General features: G+C 41.3%; 1 protein-coding gene across 1 annotated transcript; it reads right to left on the minus strand.

Moving 5' to 3' along the window:
• On the minus strand, positions 1–12,926 carry PDZD9 (PDZ domain containing 9). Its single transcript, XM_037156305.2, has 4 exons — positions 12,852–12,926; positions 10,665–10,844; positions 5,249–5,438; positions 1–388 (listed from the first exon to the last, which is right to left on the minus strand). The coding sequence occupies exons 1-4, from the start codon at positions 12,880–12,882 to the stop codon at positions 1–3; spliced, it is 789 nt and encodes a 262-aa protein (XP_037012200.2). The 5' UTR covers positions 12,883–12,926.
• Positions 12,927–14,303: the final 1,377 nt, after the last annotated feature.

Raw genomic sequence — 14,303 nt, forward strand, 5'->3', positions numbered from 1 at the left:
CTAGTAACCAACTTTTGATGCATGTTGACCCTTGCCCTTTTCAACTTGGGCATAGTCTTCCAGCCAGAATATGTCTGAGGCTGAGGAGGAGGAGGAACTGTCTTTGTCTTGCTTCACCATTGTCCAGTATGGGGAAGGAGCTCTCAATTCTTTCTTGTGGTCTCTGTGAATCATGACATCACAGTTAATGTCTGTTCCTACACTGATAGTCTGGCTCTTCTTTTTATATTCATGCCATTCTCTGGAGATTGACATCGGTCTTCTTGCAGGATGATGCCCAGTGGACTGTGGGGATTTATAATACTTAAGTTTTTTATCTAAAACTGCGTCTTCCTTGTCCTCAGTGCTTGCGAAAGAGTCTTTTGTCTGCTCAGTTTTCTTGTTTGTGCTGGAAATAAAAGAATAGTTAAGTGAAAAGTGTCCTTAATATCTTATCATTGGCTTTGGCACATAGAAGAAAGGATACAATTTAACTTTAGCACTGCCTTTTTTGAGTTGTGGACATTTTTCTCTTTTCTAAAAGTATCTTTAAATTTGTTTCCATTCCTAAATGTAAATCAAACTGCCTGGCTTTGCACAGACTCAAGCCTGACACCTAATCTGATTAATTAGAAGGCCTTAAAGGGTGGGTTAATTTCACCCCACCCAGAATGTACTTATGAGTCTCCAGGGGTTGGCAATAACAGAATATCACCAATATCAGGGGGAGCCTGGAAGCGGTGGGCCTCAAAGACCTTTAACACACTAGTCATGGAAAACTGTGAGTCTTACTTTTTTCTCCTAACCATCATTCTTTGTTTCCCTTTTTGGTTTACAAATGTGGATTTGTAGAATACCCTTCTATCCAGATGTATCTCATTATTCACTATTGCACCTCTTTGGTGCTGTCCAAAAATTTTTAAGATTTTTTTGTAATTTGCCTCAACTTTCATGATTGTTGAAACTTGGGTGAGGCTTGCCTGCTAGCAATTGCAGGCCCCTTTTTTAGAAAAGATTTTATTTATTTTTAGGTAGAGAAGGAGAGGGAGAGAAACAATGGTGTGTGGGAAAAACATCAGTTGTTTGCCTCTCACACCCCAACCGGGCACCAGCCCGCAACCAAGGCATGTGCCCTGACCAGAAACCAAACTGGTGACCCTTTGCCTTGCATAATGACACCCCAACAACTAAGCCACACTAGTCAGAGCCAGGCCTGGCTTGAATTTTCTAATCCTGCTCTACCTGTGCCCTGAAGTTTCTCTCTTCTGCTGATGTACAATTAATATTGAGTCATTTTTACTGAGAGCCACTGGTCTTAAATTGTGTTATTTTCTTTGATCCTCAATTTAGTGCTGTGCAAGGAAATCTAAAAGATCTAATGACTATGATATGCCTTCATCATGCTCCGGGCTTCCTAAACAGCACATGAATGGGGGGTGAGAGGGCAAGGTACTATTTTTTCAGGCTGCAGAGGGTATCCCTTGTAACTCTGTATCAAGTAATTATAAAGGACAGGTGGAAGAGTCAGGCTCCCATTAAACTGCCACTAGATAATAAAGCCACAAGCCTTCAGAGATTGGGGTTGGCTGGAAACAGTTTCTAGACCAGCCCAGATCTTTATGTGGTAAATTCTCTCCAATGTTCACCCAGTGCCATATGCTCCTGAAGAAGGTCATACCAACTTTGTGAAAGAAGTCTTTTCCCCCCTTTTCTGCCCCTTTTTTGGCCCCTTCACATAAGTTAATATGATATCTTAGATACAAATCCTTTGCTTAAGAAAGGGAGCCAGAACATGCTTGGCATTGTTCTTAAGTTTTTGAGTTTCAGCCTCATACTTAAATTGTACTATTCTGTGTTTATCTTTTCTTTGTTTTTAAACAGTAAAATCTGTCATCCTTAGATCTTAATATTCTAAATCTCAAACTCTGTAATTAAAATGCTTAGTTAGAACATAGTGTTGTATAAGCAAGTGGTTAAGAGCTCAGGCTTGAGTGACACTCCCCAGTACAAAGGTCTACCAGCACTCTGTGACAGCTAAATGTAAACTGATTAAACCTGAATTCTTCATTTACAAATCCTTATATTTCAAGTGCTTAACAGCCACATGTGGCTGGCTGGTGGCTACCATAAAGGACAACACAAATACAGAACATTTCCACTGTCACAGGAAGTTCTTATTGGACATGACTGCTCTAGAGACAAACCACTGCTACTTACCCCTGTGATCTCTGGCAAGTTTACACACATTTCTTTTGGCTTCAGTTTTCTTATCTACAAAATGATAATAAAAAGAACTGGCATGGCCCTGGCCAGGTGGCTCAGTTGAATGGAGCATCATCCTGTGAACCAAAAAGGTTGCAGATTTGACTCCTGGTCAGGGCACCTACTTACATTATCAGTTTGATCTGCAGTTGGGGAATGTACAGGAGTCAACCGATCCAAATTTCTCTCTTATGTTGATGTTTCTCTCTCTCTCTCTCTCTCTCTCTCTCTCTTTCTCCCCCCTCCCATCTTTCCTCTCTCCTTTTCTCTTTCTCTAAAATCACTTTTTAAAAATATATAACTTCAATGAGGATTTTTAAAAAATAATTGGCATGAAGATTAAATTGTATAATCTTGTAAATAATACCCATCACATTGTATGCAGCGAATAAGTGTTTGCTATTATCATGAATGATTTTTAATCAAATCATAATCAATTTGGTTATTGGGGAAATTTTTTCCCCCAGTCTGTGCCCAGTTTGAAGGGAACTGGTTCCCCAGCTCTAGGCCATTGTCACCATGAGGATGTAAGCCCATCTTCTGATTTTTCAGGAAAAACCACAAGTCCAGATTCTTTCCATGAAATATTAGTATTGCAAATTTGGCAACTAATTCAAATATTTTTCACTTTTTAAATTTGAAATAAACAGAAAATGAAAAAAAACAGTTTAAGAAAAAAATTATAAAAACCTTCTCAGTCACCACCCAGGTCAAGAAATAGAGTTCTACTGGCCCCTAGACAAGTCCCATGTACCTCCTCACTTTCTTCAGGTGACTGCTCTTCTGGCTTTTTAAAACACGGTAGAGGGGAGGAAAATAAAAAAAAAAAAAACAGCACATGGAAGACATGAGCACATCTGTGGCCACACCAATCCCTAGGGTAACAAATTGGGATCTCTGAAGTAACTCCTATGCAATAATCTGGGCCAATTTTAGTGTAAGTGAAGTTTCCAGCCAGGTTTCTTTGAGCTCATTCCAATGAGCAAAGATGCAGGGCTGCAGCAACTAGGGCTCAGGAAACCTGTCAGAATTAATAAGGACTATTCCTGCATCAGAGTACTCAATTTCTCACTGAAAAAAAAAGATGTTCTCATGCTCAACAGAACTTCCTTACTTATCTGATCCTCAGAAGTGTCCCTGCTACTCCTGTGATAACAGATAAACAAGCTCTCAGATTGATTTGCCAGAGATTCAAAGCTGGATTTCAAATTGTACTCACTGAATAACTGAGCCCTCAATTAAGTAAAAGTCCAGCATAACAAGGTTATTGACGGTTCAGCATAACCAGACAGACTTGCCCCTGCCTTCACAGAGTTTGCGTTCTCCCAGGGCAACACAGTAAACAATTGACTATACAGATTATTTCACTGAAATTGGATCAATGCTGTGAGGAGAGAATCAGGATACTATGAGAACATTTGACAGGTGGACCTGGCGGTGTTTTAACCCTTCCTTTAGGAAAGCCTCTTAGAAAAGTCTGCACTCAGAACCTTCAAGGAAGATTCATGACAGGGTCCTAAGCATATTGCAGACAGAAGGGCACATGAAAAAACCCAAAGGCAAAGAGCAACATCAGGGAAAAGAACTGAACGCCAATGTGGACCACGGAGGGGGGAGCCATGTGACATGAAGCTGGAGTGGTACAGAAACACCAGCCAAGTCCTGGGAGGACAAACCAGTATAAGAATTTGGGCATTTATCCTGAGAACAAAAGAAGGTCCTACAGATTTTAAGGATTGTTACAATCTGATTTGCATTGTAAAAGGATCATTCTGTGTAGACAATGAATAGGAACAAGAGTAGATTCAGCAAGCCAAAATGGTGGCTTTGATTGGAGTGATGGTAGTGGTCAGAGAGGTGGACAAATGTGGGAGATGGCTGGAAGGTGAATAACAAGTTGTAATGGCTGAGGAGGAAGGGGGATGACAAGGAAAACAGAAAAATCAAGATCAGCCCCTAAATTTCTGACTTGTTCAACAAGGCAGACACTACCCCAGGAAGATAGGGCCACTAGAAGATCAGGGGTGAGCTGGCTTTTGATTTTAGGAATAATGAGTTTGAGAGTTTATGATATATCTAAGGGAGATACCAAGTGGGTGTTTAAATATACAAGTTAGGAGATAAAATACAATTTGAAAATTTCTAATGTATGGATAGTAACAGAGACCAAAGTCATCATTGAGATTGTCCAGGAGATTGAGAAGAGAGAACCAAAGATTACACCTTAAGAAACTCCAAGTCTGGGTAAAAGACCAAAAGGGAGTGACTAGAGGTCATAGGAAAATTAGGGGAATGAGTATCACAGAAGCCAGTGGAAGGTGCTGTTTCAACAACAGTGAGGTTGGGTGGTTGTAAAGTGTCTAATTCTCAGAAGCCAAGTCAAAATAAAGATGAGAGGAGCCAGAAAAATCAGCACTTGAAGGTTCTGAAGGACCTGGGAAAGGCCTCAGCCAGGTGATGAGAACAAGGCCCAGATTAACGTGGGCTGAGGAGTGCCTGAGAAATGGCCGTGTCTAAGTGGACAGCCCTTCCAACAAGTTTGGAGTCACGGGCAGGGCAGTGGTCAGAGGGGCTGAGAAAGGAGAATGGAGTTAAAGTGGTTTTTGCTAAGATGATAGATACAAACTTTAAAAGGCTTAAATGTTACTGGAAAGAACCCAGAGAGAGCAGTTAATACACAGAGACAAATGAGGGAATGGGATTCCCAGCACATTTAAGTGCTGACTTTGGAAAGGGGGACACATTGCACAGAGTTGCCATGGATAGTTTATTCTTTTTATTAACTCCAGGTTCAAAGATCTTGCCTTTATCATTCTTCCTGATGTTATTTCCTGCAAATTATTCTTTTCAAAAGGATTTAGAAAACCATGACATTGTTCTGGCAGGGTCACCTATCCCTCCTACCATGCTTTGTTTGATAATTTTCACATTAAACCAAGATGCTGAGCTTCACAGACCCTGAAAAATTCTGTAGTATAACAAAGATTTCCAAAAATGAACTACCTACCATGTTACTGGGAATTTGGTCTCCGGGATTAAACCACATATTTCTTGCCATTCTTCAGGTATCTCAATAAAATCTCGGTAAACCTTTATTTGCAGTGTTGTTCCTATGGTGATATGTTGCAAAAGCTTTAAAAATTCACGAAGAGTATATCCTAACACATTGGCTTGGCCAACACTAATCAGAACATCACCTAAAGAGAGGAAAAAAATAGCAGCAAAAATAACAAAATGGTTTAAAAGGAACATACCATTTTGGATTTCATTGTGAGGTGTTTCATTTCATGGGTTCATATTGCTGGTTCACCTTGACCAAAACCAAGAGTCAGTCTTTATTTAATAAAAATGATCACCTCACCCTGACTGGTGTGGCTTGGTTGGCTGAACATCATCCCACAAGCAAAAGGTCACTGGTTCAGCTCCCAACTGGAGTACATCCCTGAGTTGCATGTTCTTTCCTGGTTGGGATGTGTGCAAGAGGCAACCAATTGATATATCTCTCCCTCTTTTCCCCTCTCTCTAAAAATATACAAACAAAATCTTTTTTAAAAAAATGACCACTTCGGTAACTTGAGTGTCTTTTGCGTAATGAATGCATGCAAGATGTTTCTTATAGCGGTACAATGTAGATATTATATCATACTTTCACAGCATTTCTGAAGTTTTTCGTATGACAGAGATTATACCATTTATAATTGAAACATCCTTTAGAATTCTAAAAGTGTATTTCAAATCAAAAGAATGGCTATTACTCTTAAAGAAAAAGCCACTTGCATTAAGTGATGCATAAATGGCCTACTTTCCATTATAGCTGTCTGGCTTTTTCCAGTGCCCTCCACAGTAAATTGACCACATTAAACATCGGTGTTTAATTCTCCGCCTTTGTACAGTATTAGTTGAGCAAATAATTTTGCATGAAACACTGGACAATTAACATGCTTTAATTAAGCTTAAGATGTATATACAGAAAATATATTGGTTCAAAGGGATTTGACAGCTAAGGCAGAACTGGACAGGAAGGGAAACATAATGGTAAAGCATAGAGCTTCTGAGCTTACAGTAGATGGGAAGAGAACCACATCTTGACAGCAAGTTCCTGGACCCCAAAATAGGATCCTAAAAAAAGACCAATTATTCATTTGTACTCACCTCCCTACCCCCAGCAGCTGGGTTACATGGACATGTAACCTAGATTCAGCCACTGGGCACTCCCACCAGGGTCACTGAACCTGGAGCAGGATGTGCAGAGGAGTGAGGGGAGCACACCAAGTTTCCAGGGGTAGTTGTACATGGCCCTGTGTTCTCATCATTTTCCAAGCCTGGTTCTCCAGCCTTTCTGGCAATACTGTCAGACTCAATGTTCTAAATACAGTGCCTTAACAGAACTGTTTTTTCACTTGCAGTGAAGAACCCTGACTGCTACAAGGGTATTTATTATTCAGTGAAAGAAGAAGGAATACAGAGAAACTGTTTTTTTAAGGGAAGACTCACACTGGGTAAAATCTGTCTTTAGATCTAACTAGTATTAACATTCTGTCAAGTGGTAATGGAGACTTTATAACTAACATTGGATGAAGTGACTCCAATGAAGTCCCAAAGGATGTGTCTACTTCTCTGTGTGTGGGAAGCTGGCAAAACCTCAATCACCCTCCTTCCAAGATGAGACTTAAGATGAAGTAACCACATGTGCTCGTTAGTAAGTGTGCTGATCCCAAAGGAAGCCTCCAAGGAATGCCAAAGAAAAACTTCCATAGTGCTAGATTCTATCAGAAACAAAAATTCCCAGTATTCTTTTGGCTTTTGGCTCGGAGGAGACTTAGGTGCAACTTTCTTCAGTCCTTCTGAATCCGAATTCATCTGACAACATGCCATCAAAGTTTGACCCCAGTGAAATCAAAGTCATACTCCTGAGGTGCATTGATGGGGAAGTTGGTGCCTCATCTGTCCTGGCCCCCAAGATTGACCCCCTGTCTAAAAAAAGGTTGGTGATGAGCCCTGGCTGGTGTGGGATCAGTTGGCTGGACTGTCATCCCATAGATGGAAAGGCTGTGGGTTAGATACCCAATGAGGGCACATGCCCAGGTTACAGGTTCAATCCCCTAGTCAAGGCACCTACAAGTCGATGTTTTTCTCTCACATTGCTGCCTCTTTCCCTGTCTCCCCCTTCCCCTCTCTAAGAAGCAATGAAAAAATGTCCTTGGGTGAGGATAAAAAAAAAAACATTTGGTGATGACATCACCAAAGCAAACAACCTATGATTGGACTAAAAGGGTCTGAGGATTACAGTGAAACAAACCATTCAGAACAGACAGGCCCAGACTGACGCTGTACCTTCTTCCTCTTCCTTGATCATCAAAGCCCTCAGAGAACCACCCGGAAACAGAAAGAAACAAAAAACAAACAAACAACTAAGCACAGTGGAAAGAAAACTTTTGATGAGATTGTCCACATTGCCTGAGAGACATGGCACTGGTCTTTAGCTAGAGAACTCTCTGGAACCATTACAGAGATCCTGGGGACTGCCCAGTCTGTGGGCTGCAATGTTGACAACACCTTCACAACATCCTAGACAACATCATAGATTACGTCAGCAGTGGTGCAGTGGAATGCCTGGCTAGTTAAGAACTACAAAGGAAAATATTTCAGTTAAAGATCACTTGACAACTCAATTAAAAAAAAAGTTTCCAGTATTGAAGAATGTTTAGAAGGGTAGAGAAAACTTTACTTTGGTCTGAAAAAGTAGCTAAGAGTAAACTAACAAAACCAGCTTCAGAATGATGCAAGACTTCTTTCCCCCAGCTACCTGCAGATTGTATGGTCCAACGGACATTTAATTACAATGGCAAAAACTCACTGGGTGAGCTCACTTGCCTAATGTTAAAAGGAAAGTTTATAGCTGAAAGCTATGGCTTGGCACATTTTCCTTAATTATGTTGTTAAAGGGTGATTTTTATCAAGAGGGCAGAAAATAAACAGCTTGATGCCCTGATACTGTAAACCAAACATGTCATTGTATGAATGTGATTACTGTGGCACTGGATATTCACATGGCCCTTCAAAAACAAACACCAATCTAGTATTTATAAATACCAACCTTATTACACATGTTTCATTTTAATAGGCTTAGGAACCACATCATATAAACTTTGTTTCATTTACTTATTTAAGTCCACTTATTTTAAATCTACTTATTTAAATCTACTTATTTTAGTAGCAGCCAAGCCACTACTAAAAAATAGATTTATTTATTTTTCTCCGTTTCTCCTAACTAGGCTTAAGTTCCATAAGGTCCATGTGGTGTGAGACCCAGCACAGAGCAGGAAGCCTGCGCATAGCCAGCATTCAGGAGATACTTAACGAATGTGTCTTGGTAACAATGATAGCCAGTACGGGACTTGTATTTATCCTCAAAGATATTTTAATTTCTTAATATATCAGAGTCTGTTAAAGCTATACTGGCCAAAAGGAATTTAAAGTTTAGCTAGAAGCCCTGGCCAGGCAGCTCAGTTGGTTAGAGCATGAGTCCAATATGCCAAGGCCATGGGTTCAATCCCTGGGTCAGGGCACATAGAAGAATCAACCAATGAATGCATACATAAGTGGAACAACAACAAATCAATGTTTTTTTCTCTCTCTCTCCTTTCTACTCTCTCTCTAAAACCAATAAATAAAATTTAAAAAAAATAAAGTTTAGCCAGAACAAGTTAACACTAAACTTAATTAGGAAATCAAGATGAAACCTGTATGAAACACCGAAAGGAGAGAAATCTGAAGCACATGGATGAGAATGGGTCTGGGAAATGATGAGGTCAAAGAAACTGCAGGTTTCAAGGAGTATCGCCATCTCAAAATTTCAACCATTGTCAAAAGGAAGGAATTACAGTCTATGAAGCCTGAACCCTGAAGAGGAGTGGCTGACTTGCCATGACGAAATTTAGGACTCTGGACTTTCTCTTTATTAAAATCTCATTTCTGTCCTGGCCAGGTATCTCAGTGGGGTGGAGTGTTATCCCTATACACCAAGGTTGCAGTTTCAGTCCCTGGTTAGGGCACAGAGAAGAGACAACTAATGAATGCATAAACAAGTGGAGCAACAAATCTCTCTCTCTCTCTTCTTCCTCTCTCTCTAAATCAATAGAAAAAAATCATTTCTAGTCAAAGGTAGAGACTTTCTAGGTAGACCTGGTTCAAGTCCCAGCTCTAACCGCTCAGCTCTGTGTATTGTTTCTTTACCTAACTAAGCCTCTATATTTCATTATCTACCCTCCAGCAGTGTTGCAAAATTAAATTAGATAATATAGAAACACAATGCACAATACCTAGGTAAAATACTCAATTATTATTCATTCATTAAGCACAGACATAATAAATATGCCAGTATTACAGGTAAGTACTGAATTTCAAAGATGAATTCAAGATTGTCTCTGACCCTGGCTGGGTAGCTCAGTTGTCCAGTGTGTTGTCCCAATGCACCAAGGTTGTGAGTTCCATCCCCAGTGTCAGGGCACATACAAGAATCATCCAATGAATGCATAAATAAGAGAAACAACAAATCAACTTTTTTCTCTCATTCTCTTCCTCTTTATTTTTTAAAGATTTTATTTATTTATTTTTAGAAAGGGGGTAGGAGGAAGAAAGAAATGGAGAGAAACATCAATGTGTGGTCACTTCCCACATGCCCTCTCCTGGGAACCTTGGTGTGACCATGGGCAGGTTTCTAAAATATCTGATTCCTTATCTGTAAGGTCCTTTTTTTTTTTTCTTTTTTGTATCCTCACCCGAGGACATTTTTTCATTGCTTTTAGAGAGGAAGGGAGAGAGAGAAGCATAAATTGGTTGCCTCCCATATACACCCAGGTTGGGGATCATATGTACCTGCACTAGGGATTGAACCTTCAAACTTTCAGTTATGGGATGACTCTCCAACCAACTGAACCACACCATCCAGGGCTCTGTAAGGTCCTTAAAATAGCAGAGTCTTCTTCAGGAGACTTCTTTGTCAGGAGGCTAAAATGAGGTCATGTATCTAAATGTTAATGACTAATACTGCCTACCAGAGAGGAAATCTTTATCCACAGTGAGCCATGAGCTCTGCAGTGACACTGCCTGTGTTTGTATTCCACGTGCTAGATGGGGGTGAAACTGGAAAAGGAACTCAATTCTCACTGAGCCTCAGTTTCCTCACCTCCTAAAAGAGGAATGATAATACTTTCTACCTAGAGGGTTATTATAAGAATTCAATGAACAAATAATGTGCAAGAGGGAGGGTTACATAAGTGATGGCAACTGGCTGACCCACAGAAAGCTCTCAGACAATATCATCATTATGGTTACACTGAAACCTAATAACCTGAGTGTCCCCAAAGGCAGCGGGAAGGAGGCAGGGTTGGGTGGCGGAAGGCATGGGGAACCACAGTCACCTGGCTGGAGTTTTCCATCCCTGGCTGCAGTCCCCTTCTTGATGAGGTGTGTGATCTGGAGGTAGGGCCCTTGCTGGATGATGATCAAGCCTAACCCCAGGCTTCCCACAGTGAGTTTGGTCTGCTGAGTTTTGCTCAAGTTGTGCACAGATGACTTGACCTGCAAGCTGATTTGTTTTTCTAATAAAAAGAGGGGGATATGTTTTAGACCTTCACGGAAACAGAAGCATGAGAATCGTCACTGGGGCTCTAAAGCCAGACCTCTAGGGAAGTTAACCTTTCCACTCTTCAGTTTCCTCCCCAGTAAAGAACAGTGTCCACCTGAGGGGGTTATTATGAGAATTAAATAAGACAGTGAAAGAAAGGCTTTTGCACAGTGCTTAGCACATTATGAATGTTTAATTAACATTAATTATTATTATCCATTCACTTAACATATATTTGTGGATTCAGGAAGTGTTTCTTCTACTCATGGATCTTCCCACCTAGTGCAGGAGACAGATATCTATTAATCATCTAAATATGTTGAATAACAGCTATAACACATGTTATGAAGGAAAAGTATAGAAGGCTCAGGGTGACCAACAGGAGGTCAAGGTCTCCTGTGGGGAAGGCAGACCAGGCTTCACAGAGGAGGTAAAACTGAATTGAGGTCCAAAGAACTAATAGAAAATATTTAGGAAAAGGACATGGAAGGGAGTAAACTGTATCAAGATTCAGAGACAGGAAAGAGCATAAAGGATACCAGTAGGGGCACACAGGAGGAGCAAAGGCAGAGCAGACCTGCCTTGTGGGTTTACCTAACTGGAAAAGCTAGAAGCAATTTATGCAGGACACAGTAAGATTTGCATTTACAAAAGAAAAAAGAAAAAAAGAAAGAAGGAAGGAAGGAAGGAAGGAAGGAAGGAAGGAAGGAAGGAAGGAAGGAAGGAAGGAAGGAAGGAAGGAAGGAAGGAAGGAATTACAAAGAAAAGAAAAGAAAGCAAACTCACTCTGGTTGTGTGGAGATTAGATTGTGGAGTCCAGAGTGGATGTGAGAAATAAAGGGGTTACCGCAATTGCCCAAGCATGTAATGGCAATGACAGTGGAAATGCACAGTTGTAAAAAAGCATTTGGGAGGAGGACCTGGGACAATGGTGGTGGGAGGAAATGAAACCTCACAAGAAAAGTTTTAAAGACTGAAGAGTGATTTAAAATAAGTTATTCTTCCAAACAGGAAGCTTTTGGGAAACTCACTTTCCGTACACAGGAACTTCTGGGGAGATTTGTTTTCTGCACATTTTCCCAATGTTTCACACACATGCAACACTTTCCTTAAGGACAAGTGACAAAGTGCTACTCACTAAGCCTTTGCCAAATTCATGTGACTGGTGTTTGGGGGGCCTGGGAGATCTTTCACTATTGAGGAAGGGCTTCCCCTGCTCTCCCTACCCCAGCTGGCAGGGTTCACTGCTATTTCTGCCCAGCAGGTGTCCTTGTCTATCTTCATCCTCTCTGCGTGCAAAAAACCTAGGGTGAAGGAGGAACTGACTCCAGAAACTTTTCAAGATTATAGGGGCATGCCCTGAGCAGTATGACTCAGTTGGTTGGGTATCGTCTGATTTCTGGTCAGGGCACATGCTTGGGTTGGGCGTTCAATCCCAGGTCGGGGCACAAACAAGAAACAACGGATCGATGTTTCTCTCCCTCTCTCTCTTGTCCCCTTCTCTCTAGGAATAACTAAATAAAGGCCCGGAGAAAATAAAAGATTTTAGGGGCAATTTAGACCAGGTGGTTTTCGTCCTCTCTTTAAGCCTACAGAAAAGTGGTCTTTTAGGCAGGGTTTCACTCTATTATGCCTCAAAAGACAGCAGGGGTAAGTGAAAGAAGCCAGACTCAAACGACTCTATACAATATGATCCCATTTTTGTGACATTTTCTGTGGGAAGGGAAAAACTACAGAAACAGATGAGGAGCTGAGGTTGGGGAGAGGTTGGTGGCCAAGGAACAGCATTTTGACTGTGGTGGTGGTTAAACATGGGTAAACGATTTTCAAAACTCACCGACCTGTGCCCTGAGAAGGGAGGCTCTTACTGTATGTAAATTATAGTCTGGTAAACAAGTAATGGCAAGAAGCCAAGAGGGTGTTGTTCCCATTTTACAGAGGAAAAAAGCGAGGAAGGCTTGTCCACTCTCTCTCCACTCACCTTTTCTGCTTTTGTAGATGGCATTCTCCATGGCCCCTGAAGGGCAGGCTGTCAAGAAGCGCCTCCCCGGGTGAGCCAAAGTCGGTCCAATTCTCAACGGTCCCTCGAATCCTGGAGGAGCGAGGAGCCAGGGTGCTTCGCCGCACGTGGTCCAATTGCGGGTGTGGAAAGACCTAGGGCTGGCGCCATGGGTTGCCCCAGGGGCTGTGCGTGACACCCAGAGGTTGATCAGTGACGTCATCGCAAGGCCTTTGGAACTTGGAAAATGGAGTGTGAATATTTCAGTAGAGAAAAACGAAACTTCTGCGGGTACTAGAACAGCGCTGCTCACAGCAAGTTCACATCCATTCCTGGGAAACTACTGAAATGGAGAGAGTGGAGAAAACACAGGGGAGGGTCTCAAAGATGTGAAATGGTCCGCAGGGGACCATCGCAGCAAGCACAGACTCCCCTGCTACCTCCCAATAAAGTTTCTAAATATTGTTACACCAACTGTTTCAACTGTTTTGGAACTGCACTTTTTTCACGGATATTTTGAATGAGAAATAGCCAAGGGGACCTGAAAAAAAATGAGTTCTGGTTCAGAGAGGAATTAATTCTTATTTTTCCAAAATAACCCTTCCTCCTACACACATTTACTCATACCAGAAGCCTGCTCTACAGTCTGTGCTGATGCACAAGACAAGACAAAACAAGGGCTCTACCTCTTGGAACTGAGATTTCAAAAAGAGATGGAATGGACAATTTTAGGAAAATATAAACGATCAAAAATAAATTTTAGAAGAAATAAAAACAAGAGAATGAGGTAGGTCCTGTTGCCCTTCCCACTCTGATTAGACTGAGAAGTTAAGCACCTTGTACTCTTGCCTTCAACAAATAGTAATCAAGTACCCATTAGGTGTCAGGCACTGTGCAAAGATGTCCAGACCTGGGAAGCTCCCAGCTTATTCAGCTGTTTCTATGGCTCTACCCAAACAATAAACCAGGGCAGGTTTCTTTTTTTCCCCACTTCTTTGTACTTTCTGGGCTTCAGTAACTCACATATCAATTTTATCTTCAGAAACTGTTTAAGAAACCTAGATGAGTTACAAAATATTTCTTATTCCAACAAATTTGCTCTTCTCTTGTTGTGAGTATTCCTCTGAAACCCAAAGACCACACTGGTTTGGGTGACATGATTTCCCTCTCATAAATCTCCTCTCAAAAGGTATTTTTTTAAAGGAAATATTTTTTCCCTAAGATTTTATTTATTTATCTCTGGAGAGAGGGTAAGGGAGGGAGAAAGAGAAGGAGAGGAACATCGATGTGAGAAAGATGCATTGATCAGTTGCCTCCTGTATGCATTCAGACCTGGAACCGAACTGCAAACCAGGTTTGTGCCCTGACCAGGGAATCAAACCTTTCGCTTTGGGGGATGCTGCCCAACCAACCGAGCTACACTGGTCAGAGCCA

Source organism: Artibeus jamaicensis, unplaced genomic scaffold, assembly GCF_021234435.1.
Source record: "Artibeus jamaicensis isolate MK-2021 breed Jamaican fruit bat unplaced genomic scaffold, CSHL_Jam_final scaffold_666, whole genome shotgun sequence".
NCBI classification, from domain to species: Eukaryota; Metazoa; Chordata; class Mammalia; order Chiroptera; family Phyllostomidae; genus Artibeus; species Artibeus jamaicensis.

What these genes read in the sequence shown, in the direction of transcription:
- PDZD9 (XM_037156305.2), bottom strand. Translation starts at nt 12,882, where the DNA reads ATGGAGAATGCCATCTACAAAAGCAGAAAAG. An exon ending in CATCTACAAAAGCAGAAAAG is followed by an intron (nt 10,845 to 12,851) that starts GTGAGTGGAGAG and finishes TCTTTTTATTAG; the next exon opens with AAAAACAAATCAGCTTGCAG. An exon ending in ACCAAATTCCCAGTAACATG is followed by an intron (nt 389 to 5,248) that starts GTAGGTAGTTCA and finishes TTTTATTTCCAG; the next exon opens with CACAAACAAGAAAACTGAGC.